General features: G+C 40.8%; 1 protein-coding gene across 2 annotated transcripts in view; it reads right to left on the bottom strand.

The window, feature by feature from the left end:
* The window catches only part of MCF2L2 (MCF.2 cell line derived transforming sequence-like 2), a 269,445-nt gene extending 249,715 nt beyond the window's left edge, over positions 1-19,730 (bottom strand). For both annotated transcript variants that reach the window (XR_008374913.1, XM_053565128.1), the window contains exon 1: positions 19,080-19,730. Coding sequence is in view for 1 of the 2 variants with exons in the window: in XM_053565128.1 (XP_053421103.1) it covers positions 19,080-19,155 (76 nt within the window). In the remaining variant the exon portion in view is untranslated. The remainder of the gene's footprint in view (positions 1-19,079) is intronic.
* Positions 19,731-20,857: the final 1,127 nt, after the last annotated feature.

Raw genomic sequence — 20,857 nt, 5'->3', positions numbered from 1 at the left:
CATATGCATTTTGCAGGGATGCATGCATTCAAAACATAGTACCTCATTTAGGAAAAAATTTTAATTAAAACAAAATGTGATTTTTTTTTTTTTTTTTTGCAAAGAAACAACATTTATTTTGAAGTCTTAATGTTCGTGTTTGACTTTACGAAGGGAGTCTCTAACAGGTTATTTGTTTTCAGCTCACTGCCACACTGAGAATTAGCACGTGATCTTTCTCATCTCTGGGATTCTCTTTGCCTCTGAGGTAAGTGTAAGACTATGGAGATGCAGGGAATCCTCCACCCACCCTTCAGTAACTGGGAAGAAAAAGGCAACTGCCAGAGGAAAACGCAGGGCAAGTGAGATGCGGACTTTGGTCAAATCTTCATAAACAATGATTAAGAGAGACAGAGACAGGACTGGGGTTCTGTCCCTGGTAGGCCTAGGTGTGCCAGGCTTTTTGAAATAATCCTAAATCCCTCCACAAAATGAGATCTTTTCTGCCTGATGGATTAGCAATTATCTTACCGATTAACAACATACAGAGTGGACAAGAGTGTAGGCTGATTCTCTATATGTAAACAGGCAGAATCTTTCTGTTGATTAATTTGGAAATATCTGTCAAAATATTAAACATTCAGTCTTTTACTTCCATATCTAGGAATTTAACCTAATATTAACACAAGATCAAAATAAGGGGATACTAAGATGGTTATTGTAGTTTGTTCTTCTGCCACAAGTGTCCAGTCGCAGAGGATTAGTTTAAAAAAAGATGATACAGTCAAAAAATACTATAGAGCCATTAAATAAAATCGATAGATCTATATGACTGACAGGAAAATAAGTTCAAAATGTATTAAGTTCGAAGAAAAGGAAACAAGATAGAGCAAAGAACGTCATCATTTATGCCGTTTATCCACATGGATGCACGGAGGTACTTCTTAGGTTCAGTGTTTTCACAATGAGCGCCAGAAACAGAGATGGCTCCCTGCCCACCAGAATGTCACAGTTCCTCTTCCATACAGCAGCATTGTCACTGAAAGGCAGCTGCCTCGGGGGCACTGGCCCTCCCACTCTCTCAACCTCACTCCGATTAGACCCATGCGACTAGTGAATGACCACGGGAGGTGAGCAGAAATGATACGTTACTTCTGAGCCAGGGTATTTAAGAAACAGGTATGTCTTCACCACTCCTTTCCATCCTCCAGGCTGCAAGGTGACAACTCTGAGTCTAAGGGACGGCAGACCCACGAGAGAGAAACAGCAGAGTCCCTGAAGCACTCTGAGGAAAGTGGCTTTGTGACTAGGGAGAGTGTTTGGAGTATATTAATCCTCTGGAATGCGGGTGTCGGGTACAATAGCAGATGTTACCTTAAGTTATAGAGTGCATTTGTTTTATGATATTTTATATGCTTTCCTTTAGAAAGAGGAAAAAAGAGGGAGACAATCAGTGAAAAAGCAAACCTCCAACTGCTGACTCTCCCTGACCCCTAAGAATTACAAAAAATGGGTCTCTTTTTTTTTTTTGAGACAGAGTCTCACTTTACCATCCTCAGTAGAGTGCTGTGGCATCACAGCTCACAACAACCTCCAACTCCTGGGCTTAGGCGATTCTCTTGCCTCAGCCCCCGAGTAGCTGGGACTACAGGTGCCCGCCACAACTCCTGGCTATTTTTTTGTTGCAGTTTGGCCGAGGCCAGTTCGAACCCGCCACCCTCAGTATGTGGGGCCAACAGCCTACCCACTGAGCCATAGGCACCACCCAAAAACATGGGTCTTGATTAACATACATTCAAATCAGTATGCTGTCTCTTGAGTTTCATCCCCTAACCCTAAGGAATCAGTATTACTGTATCACAAGAAGGCAACTGGCAGCATCTCATGAATGTGAGATTGCAGTGATGTCAGATAGGCTATTTAAATACCCACAAAACTGACATTAAGATATTCAGCCTTTCATTGTCATCTTGATCCACAAATGGAATAAAATGACTGACAAGCAGAGCCTGCAGGTCAACATTTCATAACCTTCTTTAGTAGGAAAAAAAGAAAGCAACAATAGTATAAATAATGCTGCAAGTTAGGATTCAGAAACTCTTCTTCCAAATTACTTCCTCTCCTTACTATTAACAAAGTTATAAAGCTCTTATTGTGATTTAACTTTAGTAAAATTGGGGCAGTAATTTACACTTGAATTCAAGCCCTGTAAGAATCTTTATGCATGTACAAGGGAGCACAAGTGTGTTTTAAGTATGGAAAGTGAAATTGGATGAACAAGTTATCCTTTCCTAGGTAGCAAAAATACAGTAGTCCTTGCCTTTGAGAATATAGTATGTATATGACATACTTCTATGTGTGCATGTTATAAAATATCGGACAAGCACAAATTTTATCTCAGTCAGAAAGAATAATACAAAATAGTGAATTTATTTTATTTTACTTTATTGAGTTATTTATTTTAAGACAGAATTTCATTCTGTTGCCCTAGGTAGAGTGCATGGTGTCATAGGTCACAGCAACCTCAAACTCTTGGGCTCAAGCAATCCTCTTGCCTCAGCCTCCCAAGTAGCTAGGACTATAAGCATGAGCGACAATGTCCAACTAATTTTTCCCTTTTTTTTTTGCTTTTTTGAGGTGGGGTCTCACTCTTGCTCAGGCTGGTCTTGAACTCCTGAGCTGAAGACATGTACCTGACTCAGCCTCTCAGAGTACTAGGATTACAGGTGTGAGCCACAGAGCCAGGCCAGTGAATTTATTTTAAAGGCCCACTTCTCCATTTAATAACTCTCCCAACTTGAAGAAATAAGTTCCAACTATAATTAGAGTAATGGGAGAGACAAAGACATTTGCTTTAATCACCTCTCCTAGCCTATGATTTCCGAGGAAAATAAATTTTTCCAGGCAGAAACCAAAAAAGTCGGAGCATATCAATAAGCTCGTTCATAAAAGCCATCTCAGAATCAAGTAATTGCTTTAGCTCTCATAGCATTTGTCTTGCTGGCTTCCAAATACATGGAAGACTCTCTTAGAAATGCTACTAATTCTCACCAGCCCACTGAGGGGAAGTGCTTCTCTTCAACTGTTATTTAACCATCTGTTACCAGCTCATGCATCTAACTTGAAGCCTTCAGACTTACTTAATGTTTTTCCTTAAGAATATGAATTTCATAATCTGGATTCTTATTTTCATTTTACAAAGGCAACCTACCTTTATTTTTTTTTAAATAGAAAATAACAAATAAAAACCTTTTTAAGTAAAACATCATTTGTTTGCCCCAAATTAACCAGCTATTTCACTAGTGTACAATATTCAGTGTGTATATATCTATGTACGGGCATATATATACTTTTAAAATAAGCTCATACTTACACATTCCATCTTACCTGATCTTTTCAGAAAATTTTGTTATGTGTTTTTCTTATGAACCCATCTCAATAAATGACCGTCTACAATATTGCAATAGCTTCTTTTTTAAAAAAAAGTTCTTTTAAAAGTCCTTAACAAGAAACTTAAGGCAATATTGCCAAATAAAATCTTTTTAATGTAAAATTTCTTAAATAATTATGAAGATAAATGATAAAACATACATAGAACAAATTTCGCTGCTCTCACAGTACCTTTTCTTGCCACGTATTCTAGCCTGATGCAACTTTCTACAAAACGGTGATAAGACCTCATCTCTGCCTCTGATATCCGCACCAAGGTGTAAGGTGAGTATCCAGCTTCTTGCCGCTCACACTCCCTGCACCTAGCAGCCGCTGGACTCCAGGAAACACTGCCACTTCCCTCACTCTCCATTCCTCTCTAGGGACTGCACTCACATAAATGAGTTTAATCCTTTCTCTCAGACTAATTCCTCTGAAGTTCACTCAAGGTCACTTCATTGCTGAGAGCTAATCCTTTGGATTGGTGAGTGCTCACAGGATTTCAGCCCCAATAGATTACCAGACTCCCTCATTTGGAAACAAAAAGGAAACTGGAGGATGAGGGTGTCCGGGTAAAGAGGGCAATCCTAGGGACAATGAGAATCTGAACGTGTTACTGGACAAACAGGGCCCTGCCGCCTGTCGCTGTCAGCCAATATGCAGGGACAGTCCATTGAAGGAAGAGGCCAGGATTCTGGAGAACAGTGAGAGTAGCCTCTTCAAGACTGCTCTAATCTTCCATTTCCAAAATTAAAGTTTTATACATTTAAGTTCCAAGTGAAGACCATGTTAACCTTTATCTTAAATAGTAATTGGCAGAATCCACGACTCATAAACAACAACATTCTAATTGAAAAGTTAATCTCCTAAATCAATCCACCTAAACTACTCAGGATAGGCATCTTTAGGGTGGGAGCTAAATTTACAAAACAGTAAGAATGGGAGACAGGGGGTGAAGGTCAGGAAGGACTTAAACTGACCAGACCAGCTGCATGCATTGTGTGTGCCCTGGCCTGACAGACTCCATCTTATTTTCACTCTATGTGCTTTCAAATGTGTGGGTTTTTAATTTTTTAGAAGTATCACATCGTAAGGTATACATCAAGCCCATTGAATATTCAGAATAAAATAACCAGCCAGGCACCAAGGCTTTTGCCTGTACTCCTAGTACTTTGAGAGGCCAAGGCAGGAGAATCTCTTAAGGCCAAGAGTTCAAGACCAGCCTGAGCAACATGGAATACCCTCACCTCTACAAAAAAAAAAAAAAAAAAAAAAACAGAAGAATTAGCCAGGCATGGTGGCACATGCTTATAGTTCCAGCTGCTCGGGAGGCTGAGGCTGGAGGATTGCTGGAGCCCAGGAGTTTGAGGTTGCAGTGATGCCACTGCACTCCAGCCTGGGTGACTGAGTGAGACTCTGTCTCATTTGTTCATTCATAAATGCATACCTATGTACATGCATATACGATTCTTAAAGAATGCTCTTAAAACAAACGTACTCCAGGCGACAATTCTATTCTTCTTCTCTATTCTCTCCATGTTGCTCAGTAATACAATCCAGAGGCTTAACACAGTGTCCAGTACAATCCACTACCTGGTCAGGCAATGTAAACTGATATAACAAATGGTAAAGGAGCAAACGCTGTACGGGGTAGAGTGTCTCCCGAGTGTCTCCACAAGTGCAGTAGCAGGATTCTCAAATGAGGGATGCTCTTTGCCTATTATGATGTGACAAAGATCCCACTTACTACCTTTGGGGAAAAGTGACCTCTCCTTTTAGAATTGTGCTGTGCAGAGAGGAGGGTAGATTCAGAGGGGCTGCTTTTGCCTAATGCATTTTATTCATTCTTCATGCTTAATATTATTGTGATTAATGTTGTGCTCTGAGATTTAAAGGGTATGATGTGAAATAGCCAATAAGCAAGTAATAAGTTTTGTATACATATGTCTAATCTTTATTTGTATCATTCTGGTAAAATGTCAGAGTAAGGCTTGCAATTGGCCAAGGAAAAACTGGAAGTTTACTTTTTTTTTTTTTGAAGACCTTTTAAATAAAAATGTTCTTAACTTTATTTTGGAGGAGGGTGTAAAATTTATGTATTTCAACATGATTGTAAGAGGGACTTTACCTAACAAATGCAATCAGTGTAACCTGGTTTCTTATACCCTCAATGAATCCCCAACAATAAATAAATAAATTTACATATATCAAAATATTCCCATCTGAAATATACATTCCAATGAGTTTTGACAAGTGAATATATCCATGTAACCCACACCCCTTTCAATATAGAAAGTATTTCCATTACCTCAGAAGGGTCCTTCAGGTCTCTTCCTGATCAACTCTGGTTCCTAAAGCCCAGGCAGCCACTGTTGTGATTTTTTTCAATAGACTAGTTTCACCTGCTCAAAAACTGCATCTGATATAATCACACAGTATGTATTCCCTTGTGGCTAGCTTCTTGCTCTCAGGATAATGCTTTTGTAATTCACCCATGTTTCATGTATCAGTGCTCGTTCATTTTTACTGCTGAGTTATGTCTCATAGTACAGTAGCTACAGTTTGTTCATTCTCCTGCTGATGAACATTCAGGTTTTTTTTAATTTGGGATATGAATAAAGTCGCTATGAACATTCATGTAAAGGCCTTTGTGTGGACATGTTTTCATTTCTCTTGGCTCCATACCTCGGGTAGTATTGCTGAACCAAAAGGTAGGTATATATTTAGCTTATAAGAAATGCCAAGCATTTCCCCTAAAGCAGTTATACCAAAAAGCCTTTTAAAATTACCGGCTACTCTATCTAGTAATCCTCAGAGCTGATTGTTGCCATTAACTGCATGTAAGTACTTTAAGAAAATAGCTAAGTTAATACTGCAATCCCATTACTGGGCATCTACCCAGAAGGAAAAAAAGTCCTTTTATCATAAGGACATTTACACTAGATTGTTTATCATGCCTCAATTTACAATCACCCAAATATAGAAACAACCTAAATGCCCACCAACCCAGGAATGGATTAACAAACTGGTATATGTACACCATGGAATACTACTCAGCCATTAAAAAAGATGGAGACTTTACACATTTTGTATAACCTGTATTGAGGTGGAACACATTCTTCTTAGTAAAGTATTACAAGAATGGAGGAGTAAGAATCCAATGTACTCAATACTAATATGAAGCCAACAGATGATCTAATACATGCCCACATAAAAGAAAAACTCAAATCAATTCAAGGTGGAGTGAGGGGAAAGAGCGGTAAAGGGAGAGAGAGTGGTGTGCTCCCACTTAATGGGCACAATGTTAGGGTATATGGCACACCTCTTGGAGGCGGGACACAATTATAAGAGGGACTCTACCTAACAAATGCAAACATTGTAACCTAATTCTTTGTACCCTCAAATTAATCTGAAACTATAAAAAAAGAAAATAGCTAAGTTAAGAGGAAAAAATGTAATATAATTTGAGACTCAAACTTTTAAAAGCTCCTTTTTCTCTACCGTTAGGTATTATGAATATGCTGACTCAGACTAAATGTAACGTCTGAAAGTCTTCTAATAGAGGGAAACAAATAAACCAGTTTTGAAACAACAATTTGAGATATTGCCAAATTCCCCTCCAAAGGTGTTGTACCAGTTTGCAGTCCCACTAGCAATATATGATAGAGCCTGATTCCTCACATGGAGGCTCTCTTCCTTACTAGGCATTAACGTCTTTACCCTTTCATTCAGATGTAACCACAAATGCTTGGGTGGCATCACAGCACCTTTGAACATAAAAGCTATCTGTGCTTACCATGTACACCTACAAGGCAACAGACATGCAAGTTTTTACTCCCAGCAATGATCATAATTATACCTTTTTGCAGCTTATAGAACTCCAGGAGCAGAAAGACTGTCCAGTCTTGGAAACTTTCCTTACTAGATTACATTTGAATTTATTATATGAATAAACTGTACAGCTCTTATAAATCCTATACTCTATGCATTGATCTGTATCGCCTGATCCAGATCAAGTATTCAACAAAGGACTGTTTTCTTTATAGCTAGTAATGGGTTCTGAAAAAGCTGGGTACTGGGTAGCTCTTTTTAGGAAAGAGCTGATTTTATTTCAGTAGTAACGGCAATAGGAGATGAATGTTTCCCTCAAGAAACCACCATTACAGGTATAAAAAGGGGAAAAATAATTCTTAGCACTTCTAGATTTACCTCTATTTTTTTTTTTAAGATGAGTGTGTTTTATATTCGTGTATTGGAATTCACTGAGGCAACCCATGCCCTCCACCTATCAGGGTGAAAATAAAGAATGAAAAAGAATCAACAAGCTCAAGATCTGAATCATTCACAGCGTAAGAGGACCAGGGCTGTTATTTTACAAGAAGTGGGAGCAAAGTCATATGAAGGGAGAAAAAAAATCAACACCCCCATGGCCAGAATATTTGCTAGAAAGACTAAGCTAACTTTCCCTCCAGCTGGCCTGGGAACGAAGGGAGTAACAGGACTCATAACACCAAGCAGGACTCCGTTGAGGGCAGCACAGTGACAGCCACCACACTCCCACCAGCTGACCACTCACGCCCTGATTTTCCCCTCTCACAGGCAGCAGGAACACCTCATTCCCTCTGGGTCAGGGAGGAGGGCCCTTGATGAACCCAGTGACATTCATGTGGAGGAACCCTAGAGAAAGCTTCCAAATGGATATGGGGTTCCCACTGGGGAATAGGACTAGGGGTTCACAGGGGACAAGGGCACTTTGATTTTTAACTTCTTCACTAGTTGCAATTTATACAAACAGATGAGTTACTTTCATTAGTAAACTACAAATGTACTAAGTTGATTTTCAAAAGTTTTTCTATCTGGGTTACTAAATCCATCTACATAGTCTCCAACACGTTCCTCACTAAGAGTCTAGAATACCACCAGTCCTTTATAAACTTCACTGATCACTACAGCAACATACTGATGACTGTTGAAGCTGGGTGATGGGTAAGGTTTGTAAGACTATTTCTATTTTTTTGATGCATTAAATTCTTTGTGATTAAAAGCTAAACTGCATGACTAAAAAAAAGGCATCCATACATCTATGACATTCAAAGATAATTTATACAATGTAAATGCCCCCAAAGGTCAGCGTAAACTGAATGGGATGCACGGATTGAACAGAACAGCCTTCCTGTGCCTTCAGCGCACCTACGATGCACGTGCCCCGTGGAATCCCTAAACAATGCAAAAATAACAGAATATTATGATTTGTTTTTTATTAGTGCTATTAAGCTAATATTAAAATATTAAAATGTGGTTTTTAAAACAGGGGGCTTGAGCAGAAGTAAGTATAAAACCCTCCATGTAATATCAGCCCCAAATTGAACAATTTTTAAATTTCTGAATATCACAGCGGGGGGTATACATTTTGGTCACATAATTAGCTTTTGTACATTTTAAGTCAAAGTTAATAACTGTGCCCTTTACCCAGAAGGTGTGCATTATACTACTTGGTGCAAACACCCAACCCTTTCCCACCTGCATGATTTCCATTGAATTTTACTTCCATACATGCACATAAGTGTTGATCTACTGGTTCCAATTTATTACTGAGTACATTTGGTGTTTGTTTTTCCATTCTTGCCATGCTCCACTTAGAAGAATGGTCTCCAGCTCCATCTAGGTTGTTACAAGAGATACTAGATCACCATTTTTTCGTGGCTTAGAACTCCTTGGTATATATATGCCACATTTTATTAATGCTCATGTATTTTTTGGTTGCAGCCATGGTTGTTGTTTGGCAGGCCCAGGCTGGATTCAAACTGCCAGCTCAGGCGCAGAGCCTAATCTGCTCATGTATTATTGGGTTGTTCCCACATCTTTGCAATTGTTTTTTTTTTTTTTTTTGTAGAGACAGAGTCTCACTTTATTGCCCTCGGTAGAGTGCCGTGGCCTCACACAGCTCACAGCAACCTCCAACTCCTGGGCTTAAGCGATTCTCTTGCCTCAGCCTCCCGAGATTTGCAATTGTTAATTGTGCTACAATAAACATTTGAGGGCAAGTGTCTTCTTTATAAAATACCTTTTTTGCCCTTTGAGTAAATACCCAGTAGTGGGATTGCTGGATCAAATGGTAGGTCTCCTTCTAGTTCTTTGAGAAATCTCCATACTACTTTCCAAAGAAGTTGCACTAGTTTGCAGTCCTACCAGCCATGTAGAAAAGTTCCTTTCTCTCCACCTCCATGCCTGCATCTGTTGTTTTAGAACTTTTTTTCTTTCTTTCTTTTTTTTTTTTTTTAGAGACAGTCACTTTATTGCCCTTGGTAGAGTGCTGTGGCATCACAGCTCACAGCAACCTCCAACTCCTGGACTTAGGCGATTCTCTTGCCTCAGCCTCCCAAGTAGCTGGGACTACTGGGTGCCCGCCACAGCGCCCAGCTATTTTTTTGTTGCAATTTGGCTGGGGCCAGGTTTGAACCCGCCACCCTCAGTATATGGGGCCGGCACCTTACTCACTGAGCCATAGGCGCCGCCCGTTTTAGAACTTTTTGATAAGAGCCACTCTCAGTGGAGTTAGGTGATATCTCATTGTGGTTTTGATTTGCATTTCCCTGATGATTACAGATGTTGAGCATTTTTTCATAAGTTTGTTGGCCATTAGACTATATCTTCATTTGAAAAGTTTCTGTTCATGTCTTTTGCCCACTTTTTAATGGAGTTTTTGACTTTTTTTCTGATTTGCTTGAGTTCTTTAAGATTCTAGTTATCAGCCCTTTATTGGATGTATAGCATGTAAATATTTTCTCCCATTCTATAGGTTGTCATTTACTCTACTGATTGTATTGTGGAAATTTTTTAATAATACTTCTTATATATTCCATATTGTTTTGGTCTTTCTAATACAAAACAGGAAGTAGACATAAAAAGTATAACTATAGTGAGCAAAGGTTGAGGAAAAGTTATCACTCTCACTATTTGTAGATGACATGATTATCAGTTACTATTTAACAAATATTTATTGGGTACCTATATGTGAAAAGAAAACCAAGAATATCAATTGGAAAACTGTTAGACTTACTAATACTGCTATAAAATAGCAGGTTACAAAATAAATGTCTCCAAATCTTATACTCCAACAATAACCAGTGAAAAGAAATTTTAAAAATTATGTTCACAATAGCAAAAGAATACATAAATTGCCTAGGAATAATCTTTATAGGAATGTCTAAGACCTATATGAAAAGAATAAAAAATTTCACTTAAACATTCAAAATCTTGAATGAGATATATTTTTACATGGAATTTTTTTTCCATCTTAAAATTTCAACTATTTCCAAATTAAGTTACAATCAATTCAATTCTATTCAAAATTAAAATAAGTTTGTGGAGATATGAGGAATTAACAAAATGACTATAAAATTTATTTGAAAGAATTAATAAAGCTAGAAGAAAAAAAAAATTGGGCAAAGGGAATATCTCCTAGCAGATACATAAAGATATTATATAACAATAATGATGCAAATTGTGTGAAAGTGATACTAAAACCAGCAGAACTAAACAAGACCCGGAAACAGACTGTAAATTCTAAAATATCTTAAGAAGAGGGCACCACCAATAAATGAATGAACATGTAATAAATGCTACTGAGAAAATTGAGTCTCACCTCATATCAGACAAAAATATATATCAGAAATTTATAATCCCAGTAAAAAGTGGGCAAAAGACATAAACAGACAAATGGTAAGACAAATGACCAACAGATATACGAAAAAATCCTCAAATCACTAACCATCAGGAAAAGGCAAATCAAAATCACATGAGGTATTACCTTACTCCTATTAGAATGGCTTTTATTAAAAGTCCAAATACAACAGATGCTGACACAGGTGCAGAGAGAAAAGAATGCTTCTACAAACACTGATGGTACAAATGAAAATTAGTACAACCCCTGTGGAAAACAGTATGGAAATTTTCAAAGAACTAAAACTAGACCTACCATTTGATCCAGCAATCCCAATTACTGGTATTTACCCACAGGAAAAGAAGTCATTTTATCAAAAAGGCACCTGAACTTAAATGTATATTGTAGCACAAGTCACAATTGCAAAGATCTGAAATCAATCTAATTGCCCATCAATTCATAAGTAGCTCAATAGAAAGTGGAGTACTATGTATACCATGGAGTACTACTCAACCATAAAAAAGGAAGAATTAATGTCTTTTGCAGCAATTTGGGAAGAATTGGAGAACATTATCCTAAGCAAATTATCTTCAGCATGGAAAAACAAATACCACGTGTACTCTTTAATAATTGATTGGAATTAACCAATGAGCACAGAAGGAAGTGAAAGTCACTGGAAATCAAGCAGAGGGGAATTGAGAGAAGAGGAAGGGCAAAAACCCACCTAGCCATGCAGTGAACACTAATGGGCACATTAACAGCCCTGACTCAAGCCATGTAACAAAACATTTGCATTCCCTGAATAATTTGAAATTAAAAAGAAAGAAATTTAAAAGTTCAATGTTAATAAAAACACTAAAAGATAATAGAAACTGATTATGTACTTACTCTTTATTTAAGAAAGGCTATCAAAAGCAATAGAAGAAATCACAAAATAAAGAATCTATAGATTTTACTACATAAAAATGTAAACCTTTACATGTTAAAAGACAGCAAAAGTTTAATAGTTTTAACGTAGAAAAGATATATATACAAAAATATCTTACTCCCAAACCAAACATTAACAAGTCACAGAGCAAAAATTGAAACAAAACATATTACAATTATTATAGTTTATCAGTATTTTGCAAATACAATTAAAATGAATACTATACTACTTTTAGCTATCAAACAAGCAAAAATTCAAATAATAAATAAATAGATGAGCTAATACAAGGTGTGGATAGAGGAATGAGCAAGTGGGGAGGGGAGGAGGAAGGGGGATGGGTGGTCACACTGTATGGCACACCTCTTGGGGGCAGGACACGATAATAATGCAATCAGTGTACCCTCAATGAATCCCAAACAACAAAAAATAAATAAAATAATAAATAAAAATAAATTTTTTTTTTTTTTTGGCCGGGGCTAGGTTTGAACCCACCACCTCTGGCATATGGGACCAGCACCCTACTCCTTGAGCCACAGGCGCCTCCCAAAATAAATTTTTAATAAAACAAATGATAAATAAAAATAGGCATTGCCAAAGAGGGCTGACATCACAAGAATTATGCCATGCACATCACATGCATTATTTCAAAAACCCTATAAATTCTGTCATTAGCCCAGGTCTTTGTCCATCCATATAAAGGAATGTTGCTATAAAGGAATGTATGAAACTGGGTAATTTATAAAGAAGAAAGTTTATTTGGCTCACAGTGCTGCAGGTTGTACAAGAACCATCTGCTCAGCTTCTACTGAGGGGCTCAGGCTACTTCCACTCATGCCTGAAGGCAAAGAGAAGCCAGTGTGTGCTAAGATCACATGGCGAGAGGAGAAGATGGGGAGAGGGACCAGTCCTCAGGGAGCTAATAAGCAATAACCCATTCATTGCCACAGGATGGTACCAAACCATTCATGGGGGATCTGCCCCCATGACCAAAACACTTCTTGTTAGGCCCCACAGCCAACACCGGGTATCAAATTTCAACAGAAGGTTAGGGGGCCAAATATCCAAACTACAGCACCCTGTTTGACATATGAGGAAACAAAATCATAAATGCTAGTGATTTTGATCAGACAAAAACAAGAACCCCCTATATCCTGTTAAGGGGCCACTAAAATGGAATAAGTTTCCCAGAAGGCAATTTGACCAAAATATATTTTAAAACTTAATAGTCATACTCCTTGATCCATTTTCTAAGACTCTATCCTTAGAAAAAGCAATCTGAAATATGTGCAAATATTTCTGAATAAAGACTCTCCTTGAAATTTTAAAAATAACATTAAGAAATTGGAAACAACCTATATATAGTACAACCAACAATTGGTCAATAGTTAAATTATGGTCCAAAAATTATAAAACCATTAATATATTATTGATGGAGATGCCTTATATGTAATTATTTATCATTTAATATCTAGTATAGTTTTAAAAAGCAGAATATGATTTATATAATTACACATGTCATACGTATGATATATATATATATGTAAAGGGAACTAGATCATATCATTGTAACTATGTAAAAATGCCAAAGGAAAAAAACTAGAAGAAAATATGCTCAAATGATAACTGATTATTACTAGGAGATGGGATTATAGACTTCCTTCTTTGTACTTTTCTATATTTTCCAAATATTGCACAATGAGTATGTATATTTTCCCATACTGTTTTTGTTTGATAATGCTTTTTAATTTTTTTAATAATATACAGTATAATTCATTCTTTTTGTTGTACAGTACTATGACAAAAACATGGAGTCCTTTAAGCATCATTAAGCATCATCAGAGTCAGGATACAGGATAGCTAAACACCTTTATTCTGTAAGACCATCCACCCTCACTTAACCCCTACCAACCACTCCATTCATACAGTTTTTACTTTTTCCCAATGTCATAGAAATGGAACTGTTCAGTAAATACCTTCTGAGTCTGACATGTTTCCCAGAGCATAATGCATTTCAAATTTATTCAGGTCACCTCAAACTGCTTTCCAATGTGGCTTAACCATTTTATCCTTCTACCAATAGTGCACAAGATATCCATTCTCTCCTCACCCTCACCGTGATTTGGTATTGTTATTTTTCTAGCCACTCTAATGGATATACAATTTCCCTGATCACTATTAACGTTGCACATATTTTCATGTGCTTATTAGCCATATGTATATCTTTTGGTAAAGTATCCAATCTAATTTTTTGCCCATTTTTAATTGGATTGTGGGGGTTTTATACTGTTGAGCTGAAGGTTCTTTCTATATTCTAGATACAAATCCTTTGTTAGATATGTTATTCACAAATATTTTCTCCCCAGTGAGTTGTTGTTTCATTGTCTTAATAGTGCCTCTTGCAGGAAAAGAAATTTTTTAATTTTGACGATGTCTAACTTAATAAAATTTTTATTTTATGAATCATACTTTTGGTGTTGAACAACCAAGGTCATAAAATTTTTTCTCCTATGTTTCCAGCAGATTTCTAATTAGGTTTTACATGTAAGTCCTATATATAGGGTGAGGTATAGGTAAAGGTTCATTTTTTTACACACAGATGTCTAATTGATCCAATGCCATTTGTTGAAGTTACCTTTACACTGTTTTACATTGAATTGCCTTTATACCGGTATCAAAAATCAGCTGGTCATATTTGTGTGAGGCTCATATTTGTGTGAGGCTATTTTTGAATTCTCTCTGTTCATTGACGTATATGTCTATGCTTCTGCCAATGCCACAGTCTCAATTACTTTGCTTTATAGTGAATATTGAAATTAGGTAGTGTGAAGCCTCCAAATTTTTTCTTTTTCAAAAAACTTAGCTATTGTGGCTCTTTTTTGCAATTATAGTATATCTTTGAAGTGATTTCAAATTTCTATTATAAAGGCCTGATAATTTCATTACAGATGTATTTATAATAATTTATATTAATAGCTCAATTGGGAAGAACAGACATCTTAACACCAAGTCTTTCAAACATTAAGTACACACCCTATATTAATTTTATAAACAATTTTTAATGCCTTATGAAATATCACATAGTATTCATTACCCTTCTGATTCTTCTGCTTCTTTTTTTGGATTATGCTGCAAAGCCACAGAGAATAACCAGGAAACATGATATTTCTCTTTAAAACCTGAGTGAGCTTCCCCAAGGCACTGAGGAGAAAATGTTCACCCCATGCCTGAAGGGCAAACCAGGTCTGTGGAGTGGAATTTTCCTTCTCGTTTCTGCACCATATGTCAAGGTCTAAAAATCCCATTTCACAGCCTGAGGCTTGTTCTTTCTTTGCAAGCAAAGCTTATCCTGGTGGCTAAAGAGATAAAAACTACGGTTGAAATAAAATAGAATGAAGAGTAGAAAGCTGCAAATATGAGAGTAGGTGAGGCCAAACCCTCCAGTCTAGGTCCTGCACCAAGTCTTCCCCAATGGGGGAGCCACGAAAGGAAAGGGGCGGAAAGAGAAAGGAGCCATGGGGGAGGGAAGGTGAAAGTAAAATGGGAAAAGTAAGAGGCTGTGAAATCCTGAAGAGCCAGGAGGCCAGAGGACACTTTCAGAACAGAGATCCCCCCAGCTGCATTTCAAAGTTCTGTGTTGCTAGACCATAAATGTCTCTTCTCCCATCTCCAGAAAATTCCCTCATACCTCCCAATCTTCTGTATATGTGATTTTTGAGATACTGGGGGAAAGAGTTGAGTTTCACAGCAGAAGCAAGGTACAAAAGAAAGGGAGAAACTGCAAAAGACAAAGCCCAGAGCCAAAAGAGTAATTAGATAAGAGCATCATTAAAGGTCTTGGAATATAGAATGCTATGTGGGTTTTTTGATTCCTAGTATAGATTAGAGGCAGACACAGAGAGACAGGAGGTTTGTACAATGTCTAGACAAGAGGAAATGTGGTCCTAAAGTTGGAAGCAGGTGGCAAGAGAAAAGACACGAGGAAAGAAATTCCAGAACTACTTTAGAAATTGAATCAACAGGACCCAGAGCCAATGGAAATATGAGATGGAGCAAAGAGGGATGACTTTACCGTCAAGTGTAAGGGAAAGAGCGGAAACCTCTGCTGGCGGCGGAACTGATTCAGGGATCAAGGTGGCAGAGTGAATATGGAAGCTCAGTGAGGCCACCCTGTCAAGTAGCCAGGATAGGAGCAGGGGAATGTCCTAACCCATCACCCTGCTTTGCACATTTCTCTACCGTTCCTTATCTCAAGACACCCCTAAGAAGCTGCTTGCCCAGGAAATGTCCTAAAAGAACAGGCAAGTACAGAGCCAGACCACCCAAGCAGAAGTTCCACTGACTACTCAGCACAACCCTGCGTGAAAGCAAGAGGCTGCAGCAGGAGTGGAGACCAGGCTCTGCCGGAGAGCCCCTGACAGGCCATATGAAGAGCTGCCCTCTGATCTCAAATCTAACCCTCATTACTACCGAAACCTTAAAAGATGAACCTCCAGAGAAATAGGAGGGACTTTAATAATCACCCAGGTCAACCTCCTCCTGTAAAAAATGGGAGGCTTCACCTGAGAGAAGCCCTGTGACCCTCACACCATTGTTAGTGGCAGAGGGACCTGGAATATAACAAGTAAATAGAACATCTGTACAATCACAGTTTGTACAGTGTTTTTACCCACATTATCTTCCTTATCTTACCAAGTAGCCTTTGAGCTGGGAAATATTGTTAAAATTCCTATTTTCAACCTGAGGCTGCATGACTTCTCCAGGGAAAGATTCAAATGCAAAAGTCCCAGCCCACTGTCCTTTCTCTATATCACAATTTCATGCACATGCTGGCTATCGACACAATCATTTTAGCTTCAGCATATTTCAAATCCTGTTTTATTGTAAGTTATCTTCTTTTACCCTCCCTTCAGCAATTTGACACATTCAGCCTTCCCTGGTAGGACTCTACTGACTTTTTGTCTTAAAAATTCAGTAGATAGGGGCGGCGCCTGTGGCTCAGTGAGTAGGGCGCCAGCCCCATATGCCGAGGGTGGCGGGTTCAAACCCAGCCCCGGCCAAACTGCAACAAAAAAATAGCCGGGCGTTGTGGCGGGCGCCTGTAGTCCCAGCTACTCGGGAGGCTGAGGCAAGAGAATCGCGTAAGCCCAAGAATTAGAGGTTGCCGTAAGCCGTGTGACGCCACAGCACTCTACCGAGGGCAGTACAGTGAGACTCTGTCTCTACAAAAAAAAAAAAAAATTCAGTAGATATATTTGACACCTGAAACATTTTTTAATACTGAATTCTCCATACTGGGCCTTCCCATCTAAATCATCTTTTTTTTTTGAGACAGAGTCTCACTTTGTCACCCCACTAGAGTGCCCTGATGTCATAGCTCACAGCAACCTCAAACTCTTAGGCTCAAATGATTCTCTTGCCTCAGCCTCCCAAGTAGCTGGGACTACAGGTGCCTGCCACAAGACCCAGGTATTTTTTAGAGACAGGGTCTTGCTCTTGCTTTAGAGATGGCTGGTCTCAAACTCATGAGCCTAAGAAATCCACCTGTCTTAGCCTCCCAGAGTGCTAGGATTACAAGTATGAGCCACCACATCGGCCCATCTAAATCATCTTTACAAAGTATATCCCTAATGCATCATTCAAGATGTGCATCATTACTACACCAAACACAATAGACTAGGGCACTCGAAAAGCAACCGTGGCCCACAAATTGAAGCAATATTTAACATATTAAGTACCAAGAAAGAGACTTTGACAAAGATGTAGAAAACTGAGGCAAGGAATTCCTGTCTTTAACAATAAGATTTGTATTTATGGGAGGGTCTCTGCCCACTGTGGTGGCTCTGTAAGCATCTGCCTGTAATCCAGATGCTCTGGGAAGCCGAGGCAGGATGATGGCTTGAGCCCAGCAGGTGGAGACTAGCCTGAGCAAGAGTGAGAACTGTCCCTACTAAAAATAAAAAAAAATGGCAGTAGATAGTGGGAGATGCCTGGAGTTACAGCTTCTAGGGAAGCTGAGGCAGGAGGATGACCTGAACTCAGGAGTTTGAGGTTGCTGTGAGCTATGATGACGACCACAGCACTCTACCAAGGGCAACAGAGTGAGACTCTGCCTCAAAAAAAGAGAGAGAAAGAAAAATTGGCTGGACATTGTGACAGGCACCTATAGTCCCAGCTACTTGGGAGGCTGAGGCAGGAGGATTGCTTGAACCCAGGAACTTGATGTTGCAGTTACTTAGGCTGAGGCCACAACACTCTAGCCTGGGAAAACAGAGTAAGACTCTTTCTAAAAAAAAAAAAAAAAAATTATGGGAGGGTCTCAAATACTACATAGAAGCCAGCAACAGATTAAAAAAGATTCCACCAATTCCAGCCCCACATGCAACGTTTTGAACTTGAAATCTTTACTGAGGGAAGCCCAGGGAATGGATGGAGAAAAAATGCTAAGAAACTTAATCAGTAACTGTCTCAAAGGTCTGTCTTCGGTTAATATACAGAGCCTGTCCTTCCATCACAACCCTATTTCAGGAATAGAGAATGTATGTTTTGCTCCCCTTTTCAACTCAGAAACGGGGATGAAAATTGCTGAGTCTTGGTATTCCAGAGGTTTCCCACAGGGTTCACCGGCGGTGCGCTGACACCTCCCTGCAGTACAGTAACAATCCAGACTGCGCAGCACCCTAACGCAACCTGCATCTCCGTGCGCTTCCTAACCAATAAGCCTCCCGTGGCTTAGCAGTAGTTTCAGCTGGAAAGCAAAAGCATTCGTTCCTCATGTGTCCCCTCCCTTCTCATTACCCCACAAACCACAGCATAATTCTCCACCCACACCCACCCCGACCAGAAGTGGGTAACAGAATAGCCCAGTACCTCTTACTTACGCAACAGACTTGGCCACCACCTGGTAAAGGCACCTGCCTTCGCGGCCTCCCGCGGGGCCCCTGCAGGAGTGGGGGACCCCAGGGCCACCTGTTACCGGCCCCCACACGCAGCACGCGAGGGCAGAGGCGACAAGAGGCCCAGCGACTGTCCCTCTACCCTCCATTAATTAAAGGCAAGGGCGGGGGGAGAAGCTTCATTTACCGACATGAGTGATCACTGTTGCCAGTCGCCGGGTGAGCTCCTGGTGGGCCATTTCTTCTTTTAACCAAAATAGCATTTCGCTGAGAAAAACCGCTCAGTAGAAACAACGCCAAAGAAAATTGTTCCTACTGCTGCCATGGATGATTTTGCAAAAGCAACTCCTCCCGAGGATGCTCTGCCCTCGCCTTCTTCCTCGCTGTTTTCCGGCGCAAAACGAGTCACTCCCAGCCGCGGCCACCTCTGCCGGGCCGCGCCAGCCACGCCTTGCAGCGGCTTATTTTAAAGATTAAGTCTGGCGCTGGCGGCTTCCCGATGACAGCTGGCATTTGGAGACAGGGAAGCGGCAACTCTGCAGACGAGACCATTGAGTTGCCCCATCTCGCCGGCTCGCCGGCAGCGCCCCGGGCTTCTGCGGGTTTGTGGTCCCGGCCGGCGCGTGTCCGGCGGGTCTCGGCGCCGCCCGCAAGCACGCGGGGAGGTGGCTGCTCCGCGCGCCCAGGGGCAGGGGTAGGGGCCGCCGGGGGTGCCAGCCGCGCGCTCAGGCCCCGGGGAGGCGCGCACGCGCCCGGCACCGCCCGCTTTCGGGGGTGGGGAGACGCCGCGCCTCCACTTGCAGCAAGCTCGGCTTCCAGCCCCTGCCCACGCCGGGCTCTCCTCGCCAGACAAGCGTCTGCCCGGTCTCTGTCCCTCCGCCTTCCCCGCCCGGGCTGACCCGAAGAGGCTCGGCCACCCTGCCGGGACGCGGGCAGGAAGGCTGAGGGAGGCCCCGCTGCCCGCCCGCGTCTCCTGCCTCGGGGTAGGGACCACTGTGTATGAGGGCTGGGGCAGCCGGAGTGTGTTTGCCTGCATTAGGGTTGTCGCCTCAGCGCACACCTGCACCAGGAGCCAAGAGCTCAGGCTGTGGAGCGACAGGGCGTGATGAAGCGACAGAGCTGGGCACGCGCGTGTGCACCCGGGTTTCCGCCGCGTGGGCTTTTCCCTTTGTGCGGCTGCTCCCGCGCGCCACCGCTCCGTGGGTCACCTGTCAGACGCCGCGCCAGTGCTCCTTTCTGGAGAGGCGCAAGTCCCCAGGCCAGGCCTCCTCCCCTAGCAGCCCCATTATCCCGTGGACGTTCTTAGGTGGTTCATGGACTTTTTAGGTGGCTGCAGACACTGCCTGACAGGGAACAAAGACTAACCCGCCCATTCAGCAGAGCTCCGCGGGGAAAAGCCTGCGCAAATGGGAATTTGGTCAGGTTGTTCCTGCATTCCAGGGGTTGAGTGAGGTGTTCAATATCTGGGCCCCTGAGAGTAGCTGGCCACCAGTATGTTCTCAGCCATATACTCTCCTCTACTATGTGTAAAAAGCTGAGCCCCAAACGCCCTGGATCCGATTTCTAGGAGTAGCCACTCATCCCAGGGGGTTGAGCACATTTTGAAGTTCTTTCTGGAACCACTGTGGCTGTTTTTAGGAAATGATATTAGTCCACCTTCGACTTGAGATTGGTAGAGAGGTTCCTTCCTCCTGTGAGGTCTGGTCACTTAGCACTCTGCACAAGCAGGCAACCATTTTCATAGCAATCTCTTGCAAAAGACTCAGAAAAGGATTAAAGATCCAAAGGAAGCGAAGCGGTTTTAGATTGTGTTTCTGTAGTGGTTTCTGGCTATTTGAGGGTCACAGTATTTCTGAGGAACCAAATAAGATATTTGCTGTTGATACTAATCAGAATCCTGGTGCTCATTCGGAGCCCTTTGTGAGTTTTGGTCGCCAGAAGCCAGCACAGTGCTAAGGACAGAGT

This window comes from Nycticebus coucang, chromosome 16 (genome assembly GCF_027406575.1).
Source record: "Nycticebus coucang isolate mNycCou1 chromosome 16, mNycCou1.pri, whole genome shotgun sequence".
NCBI classification, from domain to species: Eukaryota; Metazoa; Chordata; class Mammalia; order Primates; family Lorisidae; genus Nycticebus; species Nycticebus coucang.
The sequence above is the reverse complement of the archived record's forward strand: the minus strand, read 5'-3'. Positions and strand labels throughout refer to the sequence as shown.